This window comes from Nelumbo nucifera, chromosome 5, assembly GCF_055504915.1.
Source record: "Nelumbo nucifera cultivar China Antique chromosome 5, China Antique-T2T, whole genome shotgun sequence".
NCBI classification, from domain to species: domain Eukaryota; kingdom Viridiplantae; phylum Streptophyta; class Magnoliopsida; order Proteales; family Nelumbonaceae; genus Nelumbo; species Nelumbo nucifera.
The window spans coordinates 20570464-20592479 of NC_142653.1; the positions used below are offsets into that span (position 1 = coordinate 20570464).

At 37.4% G+C, this 22016-nt stretch overlaps 1 protein-coding gene across 8 annotated transcripts in view; it reads left to right on the forward strand.

The window, feature by feature from the left end:
- The first annotated feature begins 4722 nt into the window (after positions 1-4722).
- The window catches only part of LOC104595675 (nucleolar protein), a 28548-nt gene continuing 11254 nt past the window's right edge, over positions 4723-22016 (forward strand). The window contains exons 1-14 of one of the 8 annotated variants that reach the window (XR_734926.3): positions 4723-4997; positions 5119-5280; positions 5415-5580; positions 5776-5892; positions 5994-6130; positions 6242-6401; positions 13393-13460; positions 13665-13781; positions 13862-13977; positions 18393-18567; positions 18662-18772; positions 18843-18921; positions 19017-19160; positions 19892-20021. Coding sequence is in view for 7 of the 8 variants with exons in the window: in XM_010256513.3 (XP_010254815.1) it covers positions 4845-4997; positions 5119-5280; positions 5415-5580; positions 5776-5892; positions 5994-6130; positions 6242-6401; positions 13393-13460; positions 13665-13781; positions 13862-13977; positions 18393-18567; positions 18662-18772; positions 18843-18921; positions 19017-19160; positions 19892-20021 (1835 nt within the window). In the remaining variant the exon portion in view is untranslated. The remainder of the gene's footprint in view (positions 4998-5118; positions 5281-5414; positions 5581-5775; positions 5893-5993; positions 6131-6241; positions 6402-13392; positions 13461-13664; positions 13782-13861; positions 13978-18392; positions 18568-18661; positions 18773-18842; positions 18922-19016; positions 19161-19891; positions 20022-22016) is intronic. The other 7 variants (XM_088888737.1, XM_010256513.3, XM_010256515.3 and 4 more) reach the window with 7 other exon arrangements.

The window sequence follows — 22016 nt, forward strand, 5'->3', positions numbered from 1 at the left end:
AAATTTGAGGATTCAACATCCTTAATGAGGAGTGGGTGCCTTGCCCTAAACCCACTTAACACTAGGGATGGGGTAAAGTGTCTTGACTACGGGGTGGGGACAGGGATGAGGTGCCTCGCCCCCAAACCCGCCCTATTGTCATTTCTATATATTTGTTAATTAATAAAAATGTTAGTTTTTGTAACTATTTTTATTTATTTAAAGTCTATCAAATTTTCATTTAAAAATAATGAAAATAATAACAGTTATTAAAATTGCTACAAATGATTAATAAAATTAAAATTATTAAAAATATTTGTTCATGTTAAATTAACAATAACTATTTATTGTAAATCAACATTAAATAAAAAATAGAATTATTAAATTTTAAATATTAACAAAAATTTTAAATACTTTTTGTTGATTAACAACAAAATTTAATTATTAATTTATCAATTAATTAATTGTAAATAAAACTATTTAATCCTTTAAACTAGTGGAGGGGCCCCTGCTTCGCAAGGATTGGAATGGAATTGCAACATTAAAGAAGACAATGGTTTCTTAATAAGAAACTTGCAGTTATAACTACTCAAGTCTTGAAACTCGTATAAAGACTTAAAAGAGATCATCATGTGTTCGTTTTTTAAATATTGCTTCAACAAAGCATTTCATATAAAAGAATACGATCATACAATGATAGTTCTAAGTTCTACTTCATAGTTATCCTTTGTTTCACATCAAGAACCCCTAGTTGACCTGGATAGTATGATCGTTCGGCCCGAGAACCGTCCAGGCAACCGGTTCCGTTATACCCAAAATCTAGTCCCTAGCAAAAAATCGTTAAATCAGTCAATGACCCATTGACTCGGGCCATCGACCCATTATGTAGTTTTTGTCCATTTTTTATTTTTTAATTTTTGTTGTTAGAATGGGCCATCCGTTCGAACTGGGTGGTCAAACCACCGACCTAAAAATTGATGTCCAAACGGTTTCGTTTCTGGGTCATTTTTTTTAGATGTCAATAATTAGATGAAATAACTTTGTAGTCATGTTGAAAGGTGGACATTGCAAAGAATTCCAAAACCTTAAAAGATAAATCCAAAGTGACCTTAAATACATAAAAAAAATGTCATAAATCCACCAAATTGGAAAAATCAAGGAAAAAATCAGAAAATCGAGTCCAAAGTTCCACTTTGAGATGGAGCTAAACATACATGCAATCAAAGAAATAGACAAAGTAGATCATCTTGTAAGAAAAAAAAAAAAACATTGTACAAGAAAGCCCAAAGAAAAAACAAAAGGGAAGAAATAAAATGGTGGTAAACACACATAAAGCTAATAGTAGAATAAACCTTTGAATAGTGAAAAACCAAAAGCATAAAAACCATGGTTTTTGAACCGCCATTGACCTAGACGAATGGACATTTTGGCCCGGGAACCATTAAGGCAACGGTTCCATTTTACCCCAATCCTAGTCCCTAGCCAAAAATCATTGAATCGATCAACGACCCATTGATCTGGGCAGTCGAACTGTCGATCCACTGACCTATTCAATGGCTTTTAACCCTTTTTTTTATTTTTTTAATTGGAAACCATCCAAGCAACCAGTTTCGTTTTATCCCAATATTGGTCCCTAGCCAAAAAACGTTTAATTGGTCAACGACCCATTGACCTGGGCGGTCAAACTGTCAACCCGTTCAATGTTTTTTGGCCATTTTTTTATTTTTGTTGTCAGAATGGGCCATCGTTTGAACCATACGGTCAAACCATTGACCCAAAAAATGGTGGCCAGAACTATTCCATTTTTGGGTCATACGAGTCATGTACTCGATTGGCATAACACATATGATATTGCTTAATGGACCTCACACACTCAAAAATTTCACTATAATTTTTGTTGTTAGAACGAACCGTTCCTTTGAACCGTATGGTCGAACCATCGACTTGAAAATCGGTGGCCATAATGGTTCAGTAATTTTTTGCTTGTAATTTATGTTGTTAGAACGGGCCGTTCATTCGAACCGGACGATCGAACCGTCGACCCAATAGGCCATTCATTCAAACCAGACGGTCGAACCGTTGACTCAAAACTAATGGAATATATAGGGCTGCCATTTGGCGAGAGGGGAGACCACCTCTATCCCTTTAATAGATATACTGGCGAAGGGGGCCCTGCGTTACAGGAACTCACTCATAAACTATCAAGCTCGAGCTCGATTCGAATTATAGACTTGAGATCGAGCTCGACTCAAGTCAAAAGCTTGGAAGTTCGAGCTTGGCTACCTTTTATTGCAAGTCCCCTAGCAGTCGAGATGCCGAGTTGAGGTCTCCCTCAGTTAGAGAGATAGTGGCATTCTTGTAATTTATAAGGAGAGAGAGAAAGAAATGGCATTCTTGTAATTTGAAAGAGAATAGAGAGATAGTTGGTAGGAGAGAGTGGCATTCTTGTAATTTGAAAGAAAATAAAAGTAAGAGAGAGAGAAAGTTGGTGGGAGAGAGTGGCATTTTTGTAATTTGAAAGAAAAAAAATGCAAAAGAGAGAGAGAGATGGTAGAGTGACATTCTTGTAATTTATATGAAAAAAAAGGCAAAAAATACTATTAGATTCAATTTTCCCTCGTCCTCAGGCCTTCTTACGTATACATTTCAGCTTAATACATTTACTAGCGAAGGGGGCCCTGTGTTGCAGGACTCACTCATAAACTATCAGGCTCAAGCTCAATTTGAATTAGAGACTTGAGTTCAAGTTTGAACTCGGCTCGAGTCAAAAGCTTGGCTACCTCTGATTGCAGGTTTCTCAAGCATCCAATGTGCCGAGACGAGGTCTCCCTCAATTGCCGAGGTGCGAAACCGAGGTCTCCCTCAACTACTAAAGTGTCGAGTTGAGGTTTCCCTAGCAAGCGAGGTGTTGAGCTAAGGTCTCCCTTAGATGACAAGGTTTCGAGCTGAGGTCTCCCTCAATTGTCAAGGTGCTGAGCTGAGATTTCCCTCAGTGACCGAGGTGCCGAGCCGTGGTCTCCCTTACTAGTCGAGGTGTCATCTAGCTCGAGCTCGATTCGAATTAGAGACTTGAGCTTGAGCTTAGAAGTTCGAGCTCTGCTTGGCTTGAACTCGACTACCTTTGATTGTAGGTTCCCTAGCAACCGAGATGCCGAGCTGAGGTCTCCCTCGGTTAGAGAGAGAGTGACATTCTTGTAATTTATAAGGAGAGAAATGTCATTCTTGTAATTTGTAAGAGAGAGAGAGTGGCATTCTTGTAATTTGAAAGAAAAAAGCAAGAGAGATAGCTGGTAGGAGAGAATGACATCCTTGTAATTTGAAAGAAAAAAAGCAAAATAGAGAGAGAGTTGGTAGGAGAGAATGGCATTCTTGTAATTTGAAAGAAAAAAAGCAAAATAAAGAGAGTTGGTATAGAGTGGCATTCTTGTAATTTCTAAGAAAAAAACAAAAAATACTGTTAGATTCCATTTCCCCCTTCCTTAGGCCTTCTTACGTAAACATTTCAGCTTAATATATTTACTAGCGAAGGGGGCCCTGTGTTGCATGGGCTCGCTCATAAACTATCAAGCTCGAGCTCAAGCTCAACTACCTTTGATTGCAAGTCTCTCAAGCAGTCGATGTGCCGAATCGAGGTCTCCCTCAATTGCCAAGGTTCCAAATCGAGGTATTCCTCAGCTGTTGAAGTGTCGAGTTGAGGTTTCTCTAGCAAGTGAGGTGTCGAGCTAAGGTCTCCCTTAGTTGACAAGGTGCCGAGCTGAGGTCTCCCTCAGTTGTCGAGGTGTTGAGCTGAGATCTCCCTTAGTGACCGAGGTGCCGAGTCAAAGTCTCTCTCAGTGGTCGAAGTGTTGTCTAGCTCGAGCTCGATTTGAATTAGAGACTTGAGTTTGAGCTCAAAAGTCCGAGCTCGGCCTAGCTCGAACTCGACTACCTTTGGTTGCAGGTCCCCTAGCAGTCGAGATGCCGAGCTAAGGTCTCCCTTAGTTGGAGAGAGAGTGACATTATTGTAATTTATAAGGAGAGAGAAATAGATAGCAGGAGAGATGACATTCTTGTGATTTGTAAGAAAGCCAGTGAGAGAGTGACACTCTTGTAATTTGAAAAAAAAAAAGCAAGAGAGAGAGTGGCTTCCTTATAATTTGAAAGAAAAAAAGTCAAAAAAGATGGATAGTAGAGAGTGACATTCTCATAATTTCTATAAAAAAAACAAAAAATACTAGTAGATTTCATTTCTCTCATTCTACTTACACATTTCATCTTAATATATTTATATAAATATAGATATATATATATAAGATATATAAGATTCCCGTGCATCTCGCATCCCCGCTACCTCGATGAAAAAATGTTGGCATTATCAAATTTGAAAGCAAGCGTCCTTACCGAACATTGGGCTTTGGTGGAGAATTTTGTAGACACGTCAAAATAAGCACATTAAATAAGAAGTTAATATTTTGATAACTATCAAAAGTGAGTATTAATCTTTTTCAAGGATGGGGTGAGGGCATTCTAAGGGATAGATGTCAAAAAAAATTTTAAGCGATCATTAAACGTGCTTGCAACATCGTGCCTACCTCGTCCGAACTCCATTACGACCACCGGGCAGACGGGCATTAGTTTGAATAACCAGACGGGTATCGGGTCGGATTAACAATTGGTTCGGGCACAGGAAAACCCATATCAAACAACCTGTATGGCAAGGGAAACGGGAAACCTAATGCAATCCCTGGGTATCGTTATTGCCGTACTGGCCTTTTAACTCGCAAGGTCTCCCGCCACTCTCATTTCAGCCCTAAAACGGTCCCAGCATCGCTTCGGCCGAGTACGCGATAAGCATTGCCAATAGAACGAAGAAAAAATCAAGAACGATGGAGAATTGGGCTACGGAATCAATGGAGCTGAAGGTGAGAGAGCTCTTGAAGGAGGTTCAGCTCGACTACTCCCTTTCGATCACTAGGTTTGTCGACGACGCGGTTTCGTTCATCAGAGAAACTATCGACAGTATCCCTGAAAATGTTAAGGTCTATTTCGTTCTCTTTGTATTTTCCTCTCTCTTTCATTCTTCCAAGTCCTCAGCTTCCATTCTCAAACACATTTTCTCTTCCCCATTCATCCCCAGTCTCTGCGTCGAATACTGTGCAGGTTGGTGCAGATGCAGCTCCTTGTTTTATTAGAGATATTGGTGCAGATAAAGTTGATTTTACATTCAAAAAACCGAAATCTATCGAAATTGGCGGCAGTTATTCGATGAAGTTGATCACAAAGCCTGACGTGAATGTCGATCTTTTTCTTCGGATGCCCAAGGTGGCCTTTCTTTTATATTTCCTTTTGTTCCCTTCTAAAATTTTCACGCTTTTCTTACATATATAATACAGTCGACAACACTAGCGACGACATTGAAGTATAGTCATTTTGAGGTGTTCTCTTCGTTGTGTTAGGATTGTTTCCATGAGAAAGACTACTTGAATCACCGTTATCATGCCAAAAGATGTCTTTACCTATGCACAATCAAGAAATATCTGACATCATCTTCGAAATTTCGAAAGATTGAATGGTCAACCTTCCAAAATGAAGCCCGTAAACCTGTTTTGGTTGTATATCCAGGTCTGTTGATTCACTTTCCCCTTTAAATTTTATTTTATTTTTGCTTTACAATTCCTTTTTTTTTTAATCAAAATTGTTGCCCACCATACATTGAATTTTGCTGATTGGGCACTTGGTTTCTACATTTAAAATACTACCCTAATCCACCTGCATTTGCACATTCAGAAGCTGATAGAATCTGTTACTGTGTATTAGTTCAGGAGCTAGCCGAACTTCCTGGTTTTTTCATAAGGATAATCCCGACGGCAACATCATTGTTTAATGTTTCGAAACTGGACTTGACACGGAACAATGCCCGTACAGTAAACCAAGGTGAGTATAGACACCCTTAGTCATCAGAGCAGAGTGCTTGTTTAATATTTCTTTCTTTTTCCAATATCAATCCACTGACCTTGTTTCTGGAACATCATTAGAAGAGAATGCTCCTCAGGCTACACCAAAGTACAGTAGTAGCATTTTGGAAGATATGCTTTTAGAGGAAAATGCGGAATTTGTCAGGAAAGCTTTTCTTGGGTGGAAGGAGTTAGGAGAAGCTCTAAGTTTGCTGAAAGTATTTTTTGAGAAATCTTGAATATATATATATATATATATATATTATTTCAAGTGCTATATTTATTTCCTCACGAGGTAGACAAATTAAAATTGTGTCCAATTGGTGCAGGTTTGGTCTCGGAACAGAAGTTCTATATATTGTTATGATTGTCTAAATGGATTCTTAATCTCTGCCATAGTGTCATACCTTGCGACAGAATCAGGAGGAAATCGTATTAACAGGTCAATGAAGGCAATACAAATTTTTCGTGTTACACTGGACTTTATTGGTATGTATTGTACTCTCCTGGATGTCCTTGCAATTTAGCCACTTATTCTATAAGAGTTGCTATATCATTAATTCATTATTGGTTTTTTTATTATGTTGCATGGATTGCAAATGGTGGATCCCATTCAAAAATTGAAAATCAATCAGGAGTCCAGAACATGTGCCTGATTGATAAAATTTAATTATATACTGTTTCATATGGGCAATTCAATTCACATTTCTCTCCAAATTGATAATTTTGATCACAACAATGGCCTAAAATGCAATCATATTTCTGTTGTTGGGTAAGGTTTGCTTTTTATCTGTTGAGATGGTGATGATGAAGTGTGATTGTTTGTAGCCCCACTCCCTCCAGCGGAGTGGCAGTGAAATCAAGAAGCATTTTTCAAGGAAATCATTGCCAGATTTTGCTAGAATTTGTTTCATAGTCAATTCTATCTGTCAAAGATTTGCACAGAGGAGGAGGATATATTCCTCATCAAAACAATTCATCTTGAAGATTGGTGCAGATTCCCTGGGTCCTAGTGCTGATTATAGTATTTTTTTTTTTCACTCAGATAGTCTTTAGAAGTTAGAACTTGAAAATTCCATTATGTGGCTACCTAAAACCCTTGCCACTATGGACCTTCAACCTTGGGTCTTTTCAACTTATATTGCAACAAAATGCCTCATTTTAGTAAGTTATTGCGAAAGCTATGCTCTGGAGGGTCTTTCTTAGTTTTGACTGATAAAGCAGCTCTTCTTCATTTTATTTTAGTGTCTCTTGTTTCCTTTTATCAATTAACATTGTGTCATCTGCAAACAACAATGTTTTAAAAACCGACCTGGAGGTTGAATCGTTTTTGCCTTTGGGTCACGGGTCATTGGTTCGACCATTTGGGTCAAATGGGTCAGATTGTGTCACATCAGCAAATGTGTGTCTATATATATACATATATACATATACATATACATAAACCTATATATATGCATACATATGTATATATATATATGTGTGTGTGTGTGTGTGTGTATAAACATGTATTTTATTGATAAAGAATGTACAATTATTTTTTAGATGTATCATATGTATATAAATATTATTTTATGTTTAATCTATAATTTTAATTTAAAAAGGGTTTTTGAAGAAAATAGTGGGGTTTGGCACCTTGGTATGCATTGATCTCAAAAGTTGCTCAAAATAAAAAAAATCATCCCAATTGGACATCATAGTGCAAAGTTATGGCCTCTAGAAGCTTGCACATACATTGAATGTGCAACCAGTGTCCCGGTGACTAGGTTGAATGGGTCAATGGCAATGTTTAGAGAACTGGACTGGGCATAGAACCGGAGAAGGGAGAGGTTCATTGTCAGAGGTTTGACTGGGGTTGAACCGGTCGAATCGTGGTGATGTGGCATATACATATATGTACTACGAGTCATATAAATATTATATATAGTGTATTTTACAATTTTTAATGTGCTTAAATATGGTGGATGGATGGTAAGCTACTTAATTTTTAAAACAAAATGACTAGGGTTCAAGCCTTTTAACTTACATTTTCTTTAAAATACGTGCATAATAATGTAATATGTACAATAAATAGTCATTAATTTGTATAAGTAAAGAGGTGGATTAGTGGTAATTAAGTAATCTATGAAAATTAGAGGTCTTGGGTTCAAATCTTGTTAACAACATTTTAAAATTTCACTTATTTATGGACCCGGGTGGTTTCATGAAACTGGGACCGGTTCACCAGTTTTCTGGTTAAACCAGCTGGTCAGCTGGTTTTCAGTGGGTTTTGAGCAAGTCCGGTTATTGGGGTGTGACCGAATCGGTCAGGACCCCGGGTCACAGTTCAACTGGTTTGACTGACCGGTCTGGTCAGGTTTTCTAAACACTGGTCAACGGGTTCAACTGCTTGGGTCTGTCAGTTTTGACCAGGCCAACGTTTTGACCAAATGGTGGGTTTCAACAGATCTGGACCTGGAATCACGGCCAGGTGATGGTTTGAATGGTTCAACTGGCTGGGTCAACGGTGGGTTGGAAACACTATAAACTGCACTTCCGCTTGTATGTGGCAATTAATCTATCTATAGTCATTGAAGTGCTTAGGTCAACCCCTATTTCAAACATACTCTTAGTTTACATATGTTGTCCACACTCAATTTATGGCTAAAAGCAGGTGATAGGGCTCCACTGAACAAACCTCTCTCATTAGATGCTGAAGAACTAGAGTATTAAGATTTATTTTCTTCTACCTACTAAATTGTTCAATTAGGCACAAACTCTTTCTGGTGCCAATAACCTAACTGAGACTAAGGTTCCTTTGCTAATAAATCTAGCCTTGATGGTCTGGACTGAAGTTGGTCTAGGTTGTGCATTTTTCACACTTCTCATTTAAGACATGTCTTGCTTATCGACTTGAATATATGTGAGTTTTTTTTTTTTTTTGTAGAAATGAAACTAAAGATTTTGTACGTTTTCTTTGTCCCATCATTTCCTTGAAGCTGAACATTTTTCTCATCTACTCCTAGCATTATACTACACACAATGAATTACCCAGAAAGTGTGGTCAAAACATTAAGATGTTGGAACTTATTGTTCCCTTGACCTCCCATGCATTGACTTAGAAGGGGAGCTATGGAAACAGACATTATTTTGTCACAGTAATCCACCCCCCCTCCCACCACACACACACACACAAAAAAAAAAAAGAGTAAAGAAAAGGATCAATTGTCAATGTTCTCTTTTCTTTTCTTTACTTTGCCCAAAATAATTGCTCCCTGTGAAACCCTTATTTTGCCCAACATCCCACCATCTGATTTGCTGTTCTCCACTTCTCCTAAACGTTTAAACCAACTAAAAGTAGCTCCCGCTTCCTTGGCTAAATATTGGATCTCCCTTACAGCATGCCTATAAACCCAAACTCCTGGAAAATTGCTGGTTAACCAGAGGATACCACCTTGGAGTCCCCCTCCAGCTCCAAATGTTGGATTCCCAGCTTCTTAGCTATCCTCAAACATTGTAGTAGCACCATTGTTTGTGCTTTGATAGAACCACCAGATCCAATTAGTCCTGAATATAAGGATTTGATTACTCCTGATGCATCTCTAAAAACCTCCAATTCCTGCTGGACCTGGGTTACCCAATGAACTGCAATGAAAGTTTAGTTTCAAACCTTGAGTTGTTGGTTGTTTCCATTCCATCAAAACCTTATCTATGATCTTAGAAGAGGTAGTGATTTTGAACCCGAAGTTCAGGAGACCTTTATTGGATCAAGAAGTGGAAGAGTGTATTCTGTTATTGGAAAAGTTAGAAGAGATAAACATTTCCAGAGCTACAGCGGATGGATTATGGTGGAAAGAATGCAGAGAAGGAGGATTCTCAGTCAAATCCTTTTACAAGGCTTTACTTGAGAGATGGTAAGGATTCACACCAGATAAAAGGAGTGTGGGGTAACCCAGTACCCCCAAGGGTAGAATCTTTTTCTTGGCTGGTGACGCATGACAGTATTATTTCCCTTGTCCTCAAAGAATGTTGAATATTTGAAAGCAGGAGTGGGCAATTTGATTGTAGCTTGGGCTCTCAGTCTTCCAGAGTTTGACCAAGTGAATAAATCTGATCTATTAGAGAATTTTTGGAGCACTCTGGAGTTGAATCCTTGTAATTTGGTTCTTTTACAGTGTAATTTCTGATTTGTAGTTGGTTTATCGACTAGACAACCATCTTTCTGGGATGTACTGCCTTTTTTTTTCAGTTTAATGAAATTTCCTTTTTATCCTTAAAAAAAAAAGAGGTAGCCACTTCTCCCCAAGCTATCATTATTTCATTCACATGAAATTCTTTGAAACCTTCCATTGTTTTTACCCAATTAGTAACCTTTATTTTTACAGTCCATTATTTCTCGTATAATCATAGTCTTGCTTTTTCCCTTGAAAATTCTACCTTTCCTTTCTTCCCATATTGCCTATATAACTGCTGCCCTCCACAATATTCTGCCCCCCTTTTTAGCCTGTCTTAGGAAGTTTGGGGCAAATAAACCTGTCACGTCTTGAGGAGCCTCCCACCTTCACCCAAAGAGAGAGCACAACTTCAACCAAGCACAATTCATGAAGGTACTGGAGATTAGTAAGTGGGGAGTAGTCTTGCTGCTTGCCTTGCAAAGACAGCATATATGAGGGGAAAGACGCATAAAAGGCTTCTTTTTCTGCAGCATATCACAGGTATTGATCTTTCCCAGAACCACTTCCCAACAGAAGGCTTGAATCCTAGGAGGGATAGGTCTATTTCAAATTTCGTTCACTGGTGCACCCCTATACGGTTAGAGTACACCAAAGAGCTGAAAAAAGAGGCACATGAAAGCAAGCCATTAGGAAAAGTCACTAGCTCGGTGTCCAAGAAAACAGAGTCAAGTTGGGCCAAGAGGAGAACTAGGGAATTGCATCCATTCTCTTTAAGCCCTCTTCTAAACCCAAAATTCCAATCCAAGCCAGACGAGGAACTAACTGAAATTTAGAAATGGGTTCCATCTTATAAGTTGAGAATGAATATAACAAGGGAAATTGTTCTTGAAGAGTGCAATTGTCAACCCGGAGGTCTTCCCAAAACAGAACATTGAGCCCACTATTCACATCATACCTGATAAATCTTAGAAAGGAAGTAAGTAGTCCGCAGATAGATTTCCAAGGGGAGCTTGCAGAAGAAGAAGAAGCCAACCTTAGCATCGTAGCCATTGTCCAAAGCACCATGAATACTCATAATAACCTTATGCCAGAGCCTGTTTGATGGAGATCACTTTGAGAACGAAGCACCACATAGAATTCATACTTATTTTAGGCGTAGGCGGCATTAGCTTGGGGTTACTTTGATTAATGCACAATTTGGGTTTAATTGTAAAATTTCTTCTTAGTAAGGGGGCTATTTGTAATTTTCATTGGGGGGGGGGTTAGGTGAAACTTTCATATATGGTAGGGACTTAATTGTAATTTTTAGTTCTAGGTTTCTTATAAATACACATTATGTTAGGGCTGTATGACATTATGTTTTTGAGAAATAGACTTCTTTCATATCGTCTTTCAAACTTCCTCTCTTCCTTCTCTTCTTGCCTTCTTTCTTCTAATTTCTTGTAACAGGTGGTGGTTATGCATCACCGTCCCTCTGTAATGGTAGATGCTAAAACCATTTTCCAAGTAAAGCAGTGTTCCTATGAATCACATTTCCTATCCCCAACCCACCTTCTTCTTTAGCCCTACACACCATTTCCCACTTGACTAGATGGTCTTTTCTTTCCTCACGCTTTACTTGAGAAATAGAAGCCTTTCATATCCTCTTTCAAACTTCCTCTCTTCCTTCTCTTTTTGTCTTCTTTCTTCTTCTTCTTCTTCTAATTTCTTGTAACAGGTGGTGGTTCTGCATCGCTGTCCCTCTGTAATGGTAGATGCTAAAACCATTTTCCAATTAAAGCAGTGTTCCTATGAATCACATTTCCTATCCCCAACCCACCTTCTTCTTTAGCCCTACACACCATTTCCCACTTGACTAGATGGTCTTTTCTTTCCTCATGCTTCTCAAAGAAAGCCCCTCATATGTTTTTCTAACTTTTTTAGCCACCTTTTTTAGCCCCTCATGGATTCAATTAAAGTTATCCTTCCAACCAACGAGATGTAATTTCTTTTCCACGCGGTCGACTTCTTTGTAAACCTTCCCAGCACTGGTTTCTAAAACCCTTTTGTCCTCAGATTGCCACTTAGTGGAGGCCTAAGGTACATCATTGGCCAAGATTTGATCTCACAGTCCAACAAGTTTACTTAATGTTCCAGCTCCTCAATTTGCAAATTGATTTCTGCTGCCTCACTTTTCCTTAGGTTCACTCTCAAATTGGACACCTTTTTGAAAAGAGATATCAGCTCCTTCAAATTCCTAAGGTAGTCATCATTTCCTCCACAAGGATTAAGTCATCTGCAAATTGAAGGTGTGTAACAGCAACCTCCTGCCTCACCACTCTTCAACCTGTAATCTCTCTATTAAGATCAGCTTTCAAAATCATCCTGCTCAAAACATCAGCCACCAAAGTAAACAAAAAAGAGGAGAGTAGGTTTCCTTGCCTCAAACCCTTTTGGCTGAAAAATGTATCATTTTTTTTGATCAATACTGAAAAATGTATCAATTCACTTGACTAATAACTACCACAACCTACTATGTAAGTTAAAACTTATAAAATTAAAAAAAGAAACATATAGTAGTTTTTGTAGATGATACTTCTGGTCCTTTAAACAACCAAGCTATTATAAAGCCTATTGATTACCATGAAGCTTTGATAGAAGTTCAAAATTATCTATGTTCTCATCCTCAAGTCCTAGTATTTTTATTTTCTAGTTATCTTTCTAGATGGTTGGCTTGTCTACTGGTTGTGTAGGTAGTCACTATTAGCAATACTGTTTTCGGTAACTTTTCTATGTCTCTACAAAATTGAAAGTAATCAAATTCTGGTACCGCCTTACTATCTTAGCGATCAGCAGTAAAAGGGAAACTTAATTCATGGAGCAACAAGAAAAACGTATGGAAAGTTATATGTGACCAAAAGGTGAAGAGATTACAAGAATCCACTGCTGCAGTTTCCAAAGGAAAAAGAAGCATCAATAGCCCATATCAGCTTCATTTTGTTTATCTTTCTCTTAAAATGCTTTTCATCTCTAGTATTGATTTTGAAATGGGATGCATACCTTTAACTCCTTTTGCCCTTAAGTGGTTCAGGAGTGGGATGCATCTTTAGCTTGAACTATTCTTTTGTGACTTCTTGTACTTGTTTCCATCCAGAAGGCAAGTATCTTTCATCTTTCCTTTTAATTGGCATTTTCAGACATCCTCCCCTTTCCTTTGTTCTTTCTAAGAGTCTTTTACTTGTAATTGTTTTCACCTTTTAAGCTTATCCTAATGATGTATTTAATGTAGCTTATTGATACAATAAGTGCATGATCTAAAATACTCAACTGTGTTAATTTTTTTACAGCCACACCAAAGTTATGGAACAAAGGCCTTTTTCTTCAGCATCAAGGGCAATGTAGTATTAAAAAGGAGGTCTGTTTCTGGTCTTATTTGACCATATGCCTCTCTCTCTCTCTTTCTCGCTTCCCCCTCCTCTTGTCCTATTAGATTCTCCACTTTCCCCAAATTGATTACTTGCAATTGCTTTGCTCATTACTGTACTTGAATATCTTTAGGAAATTAGATTCAAGCAGAAATCAACATCTTTTCTCCTTTTTTTTTTATCAAAATTCTTAGAGGGATGGGAAATTGCAGGCAAGGAGTCAATATCTACAATCATTTCCAGTAGTTTTATGTGATTCATCTGCTCATTTCAATCTAGCATTCCGAATGTCAAGGAATGGCTTTGTGGAGGTAGTTATAAGTATTTTAATCTCTCTCTCTCTCTCTCTCTCCAGAATATCAAACTAAATTAACAAAATTTAAATTTTCAGCTTCGAGATGAGGCTGCTTTGACACTCACTTGCATAGACAAATGCAGAGATGGTGGTTTTGAAGAGGTTTTCATGACCAAGGTTGACTTCCCCGCTAAATACGATCACTGCATAAGGTATGACACTCAAGTTAATAGCTGTATTAGGTTCAGTTATATCTAAATAATGAGGAACACTAGTATACAATGAGTTTATGCAACTGTTGTGTTCTTTTTACAGACATGGTGTGATTCATGAATGTGCATAAATTTGTTATTTACTAACATTTTTATATATAATTTATATGTTATAAAGTGGAGTCAACTAGAGTGGGGCTATCATAATTTGTTTTTTCATGTGGCTTTGACTGAATTCAATGAAAAACTGTGTTTAAACCATGGTTCCTCTATCATTTCTTAATGCTATTGCTTCCTGGGGTGATGTTTTGGAATGATTGCTTGGGTGTTCCTGTTGATATTGGCAATATCGACTAAGGTGGATGTTTTAGGTTGAGTAACCACATGATGCCAAAATTGGAAGTTGGTTCAGATATTGGTAATTGGATATTACTATCATTTTGTCATTTGTGATGTTGGGTTTGTTATGGTTCCAATTTAATTGTGCCAGTAATATCTAAATTCATGGCCATGAATTTGAAAATTTAGTTCGTCTTACACCCAAGGGTGGTCCATAGGGCTGTAAACGGAGCGAATTCGAATAGAATCATGCTTGGTTTGAATTCGAAACTGATTAAATAGTTGAATATTCAAATTCAGTTCGATATCCGGCGGATTCTTAAAGCAATATATCAAATTCTAATTTGCCTAAATAATCGAATATTTGAATTCGATTCGAATTCGAAATACATTTTTAACACCAACCTCACCAGGGGAAGAAGAAGAAGCCTGGTTTGAAGTTGTTTTTTTTTTCCTTTTCATTCCCTGCCATCTAATATTCAAAAAACAAAGAAAACAAACAAATTATTATTTTTTTAAATCATATCCATCTATTTGATGTTGCTGCAACAAGCGTCGCCATTAGTGTGGTCTACAACGGAGAGATTGTTCACCATGTTCATGTGCTCTGCAACATCGAGAGAGAAAGAGAGCAAGAGATAGGGAGAGAGGAGAGAGGAAGAGAGAGAAAGCGACTAAGGAACAAAGAATACAAAACACTTGTATGTAAAAAATAAAAAAAGGAATGAAGAAAGCGAGATTAACGTTAAAACTTACAAGTTGCAGACCAAAATAGGAGAACTTGCGAAGAAGAAATGTTGCAGATAAGAATTGAGGAAGAAGAAAGATGAATAATAAATGAAATATAGGCCTTTTGATAAAAAATATTAAAATATTATTTTGTTTGTTCCAAAAATCATCATGGCATCTGTAACCATTCAAATTTTTGTTATTAAAATATTACTTTATTTGACCGAAAATAATCATAGCGTCTCTTTCTTCATTCAATTCTTTATTATTAAAATAATATTATAAAAGAAAATTTCAAAAGTCATCATTCATTGTGTTCCAACAAAATAATATATTAAAATATTTACTTAATATGAATATAATTGTATCACTAATATCGATATATACGTATAATATATATTATCGAATCGAATATTTATCGAATCAGATTGACTCCTATTCGAATTCGATTTGATTAATTAATCGGTAAAAACACTTCATTCGAATTCAACCGCCAATAACAGTCGAATAATCCGAATTCAATTTGATTATGTCGAATCTCGAATTCGAATTTGAATTTTTGAATACCATTTACACCCCTAGTGGTCCATAGTTGAATGTCCAGATATGTAGGTAGGGGATGTAAGATTAACCTCTTAGAGGGACATATGTTGATGGTGTGCGATCTGGATACTCCTAGCTGGAAGATGATCTAAACACTAGTTGCGTGGCGAGTTGGACCAAGCTGCAAGATATTAGATCAGAGAACCCGGGGTGGCTAACCCGGCGATGTTGCTCCGATGCTTAAGTCAGTACTATATTATGGATGCGAGCTGAATACTTGAATGCTAGATTGCTAGTGAGCAAATAATAGCGCGTACCTTCGCTTTGAGGATTGATGCTCTTATATAGTTGAGTAGTTGTGAATCTTATGAAAAGGCTCCGGGATCTTCGGGCTGCGTAGATAAAATCCGTTCTATTTTCGAAGGAGAGCAATGCACCAGTTGATAAGGTTTATCAATTCCCTCCGATTCGGGCGGAGTGAGGATGAGCCTTGTTAATAAACGCCGTGATCCCGGGGAACTTGGAGTCCGTTGGAGAAGCTTCTGGAGTCGATTACATGGCGCTTTGGTTCTTTGGCCCCGAACTTGCACGTCGGTTCTTTGGCTTCGAACTGGATTAGGTACCGAGGTGCCTTTATGGTGAGGTGCTCAAGGTCCCGAGCTCCCGAGCTCCCGAGCTGTTGGCGAGGCTCCCTTGCTGAGTTGTCATCCTAGTGGCTGATCGCGTCCATGTGTACCTCGGTTGCTAGGCCGAGCCAACTTACCCCTCATCATATGTGATTAGCATTTAAGAACATCAACTAATGTTGCAGACTTGATGCATCAGGAGGACAACAAAATTTGGGGGATTTCTTATACACTGGTGTATGTAACAACTGATGCCTTATTATTATTGGATTCTCATGGCTTAAAGGTGGCATATCCACATTGCTTAGGTGATTTTAATGCTCAAGTGATGAACACGTCTTCTGTTGCATGAGATTCTTGATGCTTAGATGAAGAAAGAATTTTGGCTTATATATATGATTTTCACTTTGGATGATGTGCCAATGTGTGACATGTTGGTGTTTTTGCAATAGTATTTGTTTGTTTATTACTAGTTCCCTTGCAAACCCAGGGCCATTACCCAATGTTGATCCTGGTTATCCATGGTCTTGGGAAGGGTGGTCTGGATACAAATGTAACCTTTGTTTTTTTTTTTTCGCACAAAAATGGCTGCTCTCATTGTGTTCTCATGCTATTCAGACCAGGATATTTACCATTTCCCCAAGGAAACCTGCAAATATATTTAAACATGGCGACAAATAGAAAAACTGTGTTTTGGTGGATTTGTACCTATTCTTCCTCATCAAGTTTTCTTCTCAAACAAAAGATGCTTGGGGTCCCATTTTACAATTCATATCCTTTTTAACCTTAGAATGGATTTGCAGTTCAATAGCTGCAGTTTTATTGGGTATTTGGAGTAAATGTAATGTAAGAATTTTTGAAGGTAAGAGTCAATAGGCTGAGGATGTCATATACATGGTACAGACTTGGGTGGCACATGGGGCTTTAACCAAAGAAACTTTTTAAAAGAGTAGTACCCATGGACTCACTAACTATTGAACGGTTGGACCACTTTTGCTGGTTTTGCTCACAGCAGGGGCCATATAATCCAACCTTGGACAGCACTGGTTCAAGGAAAGCTGGACTTTGATAGCATTAGTCTTGTGAATCCAGGATGGTTGAAGATAGGTGGATTCATTAGAGATGAAACTAGAAGTATTATTCTTAGAATCTCATTCCTAATTGCAATGGGTAATCCTCAACCAATGTATAAAATTTGGATGTGGAAGCTGACTTTCATGTTATGTTATCATGGTTCTCTTCAAATGTTTCAGGTTCATTGGCATTAGGACATCTTATCAAAGAGGCTAAGCAACTAACAAATAACAACCAACATGAAGTCATGAACTACTCAATCAAGTGGATCCCTAGGGCTGCTAATAGTTAGGGAGGTTCCTTGGCTTGAGATACTACAATAAGAGATGATTTAGTGTAGGGCTACTCAGCCCTGGACTGAAGTGTGACTTTTTTGCTACGTAAGAGAGTGGGGAGACGGCCTTTGGCTGTCTGTATATTGATATTCTGGTAGTCATCTTCATGATCGGTGCATGAAGCTTTCACCATATTTCATTACCGGAATCATTGTTTTTTTTGATAATTATTACCGGAATCATTGTTGATAAAAAATTATATCGTAAAATGATAATTTTACTTTTGTAGGCTTATGCCTGATCACCAAATCCTGATTTAGGCATAAACTCTCCTTGTAGATGAAGTTCTGATCTATGGATGCCAAATGTGTTGCAGTGATTCTTGGCAGTTTTACAAGAAATACAAATTTCCTTGGACTTATGGTTGTACCACATGAGCTTATATAACAAATTGATAAATTGTACTTTATTTCCATTGAAAACTGAAAAATTGATGAATTTTACACAGTTGTGGAACAAAAAGAACTTGTTTGTCATTCCATCTATACAACTGATTCCACCTTAAGCAATTTTACCTACATTTATTTATTTATTTGTATGTTTGGGTTTAGAAATGAAGTCAGTTTCATATCTGCATGAAACTGAACTGTTCACACATTTACAACATTGATCATATGCTACCTTCTTTTAACTAAGCCATTCGGTGACTTTTTTTGGGTCATGTGCTTTTGAGAAAAATCTCAAAGTGCTTCTGCATTTTTTTTTAATCTTCTTTTTGCTGTTCTATATTTTTGCATTCAGCTGTTAATCATCAATTTGTTCTCTGCAGGATTAATTTGAAAGGCAATAGTAAGGTTTGTTCATCTGGCTTTTGTTTGGATGATGAATGCTGGAGAATATATGAGGACAAGGTGCATCTTCTTCTTGAACAAGGATTAGGTGATAGAGCAAAATTTATTCGTGTTACTTGGAGAAATTGTCCCTCTGAGTTGACTATAGAAGAGGTAACAAGATTCAACCATGTGGGCTTCTCTTATTGTTTTATAGAATTACTATGTTTTAGATCATGAGTTCATTCTAGTGTCCCTTTGATTCTAGGGTCTGTCAAAGTTCGATAGTGAGCCATTGCTTGTTGGGATACTAGCCAGCTCTTTTGATAAGAGTTTTAGAGTTGTTGATATTGGTCCAAATGCTGAGAACAAAGAGGAGGTATTTGACATTTGCATTTTTCTAGTATGTTATTAGGTACATCTGCTGATGCTATGATATCCTGCATTAGGTTCTTTGGTTTAGAAGGTTTTGGGGGGAGAAGGCAGAGCTCCGGAGATTTAAAGATGGGACTATTGCAGAAAGCACAGGTGATACAATTTATGGTACTTATGTCATAAGTTAATGGTTAGTTTTCCTATGTCAAGGTGATAATACAGTACCATTTGTGTTCTGAATTTGACAGTATGGGAATGCAAGCAATGGGAAAGACATCTAATCATTAAAAGGATCACTGAGTATGTCCTTTCACGGCATCTTTCCTTATCAAAAGATAATATGGTGCATGTTGCAGATCAACTTGATTTCTGTCTTCTTCATGGTGTTGGAGGTAGATTTAGTCTCTCCCATTTTCTACTTCTGTGTTGGTTAGGGCTGTTAATGGAATCCAAAAGTCCGAGACCCAATCTGGCATGCAATTTGATTATTTCGGATTCAGATGATCCGTTAACATAAATGGATTGGATTTTGATTTTTAAAACTGCAGTTATTTAATAATCAGATAGGATGTGGATCTAGCCCTATATAGATATATGTATCTATATAAAATATAATCATGCATATACACATATACATAAATAATATAAATATATATGAGTCAGAAAGTGATTAAATTGTTCATAATTTTTTAGTTTTCCCTTTATTTGAAGATGTTGAAATGAATTTGGATTAAATCTGAATGGAATTGTCTTTGAATTTTTATTAAGTGAATTGGACACTGATGTGTCAGGACCCAATGTGAATCTGACCTGATTACAGCCCTAATCTTGGTAGGTTATGTTGTTTAGTGTTGTCGCTAGTTAAGCGTATTAGCTAATGAGATCAATAACTCAAAAATGGGACTGGTAATTGAAGTATTGGACCCAAGAAATTTTACTTAATGATGCTGGCCTATGAAATTTTTGTTCAGTATTTATATCAAACTTGAATGCTACAGTTGTTTAGCATACAGAACTTTAAGAGTAACTAATTGCTAATTGTTCCTAGCAACTTCGTTTTTTCCTTTTCCTCTCTAGAAAATGTGTTCAGTTGATGAGTATGATATATTTGGATTATCTTCAGATCCTATTTCATTTTCTGGAGATTTGCTTACGGCATTTGAAGTCCTAGCAAAGCGCCTGCGTAATTTGGAAGACATTCCTTTGAGGGTATCTAGTGTGCAGCCTTTAGATCCAGGTTCTTCTCTGAGCTGGTAGAGGCATTAATTATTGCATGAAAAAATGCTACCTAGTATACAATTTTTGCCTGTATCTTGTTTATGAGTTTAATGTTTGTTTGTTCTAGTTGCATTTTATAGTATAATCAATATTTTGAAAACAAAATCTTACCAGCCTGTCATATCCTTTGGGCAACTACTTCATCTGCTTGTCTGAAAACCAAACTGACTGCTTTGTATTAAAAAAAGCTATTGGGAAGTCAGCAACAAACTGTCCAGTTAATCGCTGGACCTTTTGAAACATTCAGTGGTTCACATAATGAGCTCTTTCTGAACAAAGTAACAAACTTGACTATTGTCATTTTTTAAATAATTTCTTTGTAAGAAATGAACTAATTAAACACTAGTATTTCTGTTTTTATCTCAGATATTTCTCAAATGAAGGGTATTGGACTACCCTCATAATTAGTCTTATCTGTTTTGTTCTGTTTTCCTTTGAACAAGTGGAATGGAACTTACTAAAACATCAAGAACAGCATCATAGTTTTCAAGGCACCAAGGTGAGGCTAAGTTACAGGGGAGAGCATTGTCGCCTAGGTGATGGACTTTTTTTGAATAAAGACAGTGAACCCTAGGGTATTCCCTAGGTTTCATAGCAACTAGTAACCGTCTTTCATTAATAATTGTCTATAATCTTCATATTAAAACATGGAAAATCACATATTCATGAGAAGACAAAGTAGAAAGAAACAAATGAATATAACATAGGGGCTGAACCCCTGTGTTTGTCCTAGGAAAAGAAACTTTCGTGGAAGCAGAAAAAGAAGATGATGATGAAGATAAAGAATGCTTTGATTTGACAAAATTTGAAGTTCTTCCTTGCTTATTAGTTCAGGCTTTGAAGTCTTTGATGGTTCAAGTCAACATACACCAACATGTGTGTTGATTGAACCCTAGCAAATTAGAAAATAATAAAAGAACTAGTATATAAACTCGCAAAAACGAATATCTTGGTTTAATAATTTCTATTTTATTGTGTGTTGGCAGCATTCTCTACCTATTACCTCTCTTTTTTCCCTATCCCATCAAGTGTGGCAAAGAGTTTGGAGAGAAAAATGAGAGATTTCTTGTGGACTGCGTGAAGAGTTTAAACTCCACCTTGTAGATTGGGACAGGTGTTGCAAACCAATGAAAGGGAGTTAGATTTCAGGGATCTTAGGAGGTTTAATGTTTCTTTACTTGGGAAATGGTGCTGGAGATTCTGTGAGGAGCCTATCAGCCTGCCTGTTAGTGGAAAAAAATAATTAAAGCAAAATTTGGTGCTAGAGAGCTAGATTGGGAGGCTGGTCAAGGTGTACATATTTATGGAGCTTCCATTTGGAAAGGTATTGAGAAGGTTCATCCTGAATTCTCAAGGGGAGTTAGATTCAAATTAGGTGATGGGAATAGGATTAGATTCTGGGTAGACACATCACACATGGTGTGGGCAGCAGGCTCTAGAGGACCAATTTCCAGCACTATTTCTGGTGGCTCAAAACAGGGAGGCTTTGGTGAATGTTTGCTATTCTTTGACCAGTGGTCTTATCTGCTGGAACCCAACCTTTAGGCGGAATCTGAATAATTGGGAGTTTGACCAATTGCTGGAATTATTTCAAGCTTTGCAGAGTTACCTGCCACTAGTGGTCACCATTGACTCATGTAGGTGTCCTGGGAGAATAATGGTATTTTTACTTTGAAATCATTTTACAGAAGCTTATGCCAAGAAGTGCATGATGAGCTCCCAGCTAACAGAATATGGCATGGTGGGACTCCCTCCAAGATCAAGTTTTTTGCTTGGACCTCAGCACAGGAAAATTGTTTAACCTGGGACAAATTATTACATGGGGAATGACTCTGGATGGGAAGGGTGTGTCTTTTGTTTTGAAGAGTTGGAAGCTGCCAACCATCTCTTCCTGAATTCTTTTGGATGGGTTGGCTGCTTTCTCAATCCATTCGAGCCTTTTTACAGAGATGGTAGTCAATGGTGTTAGT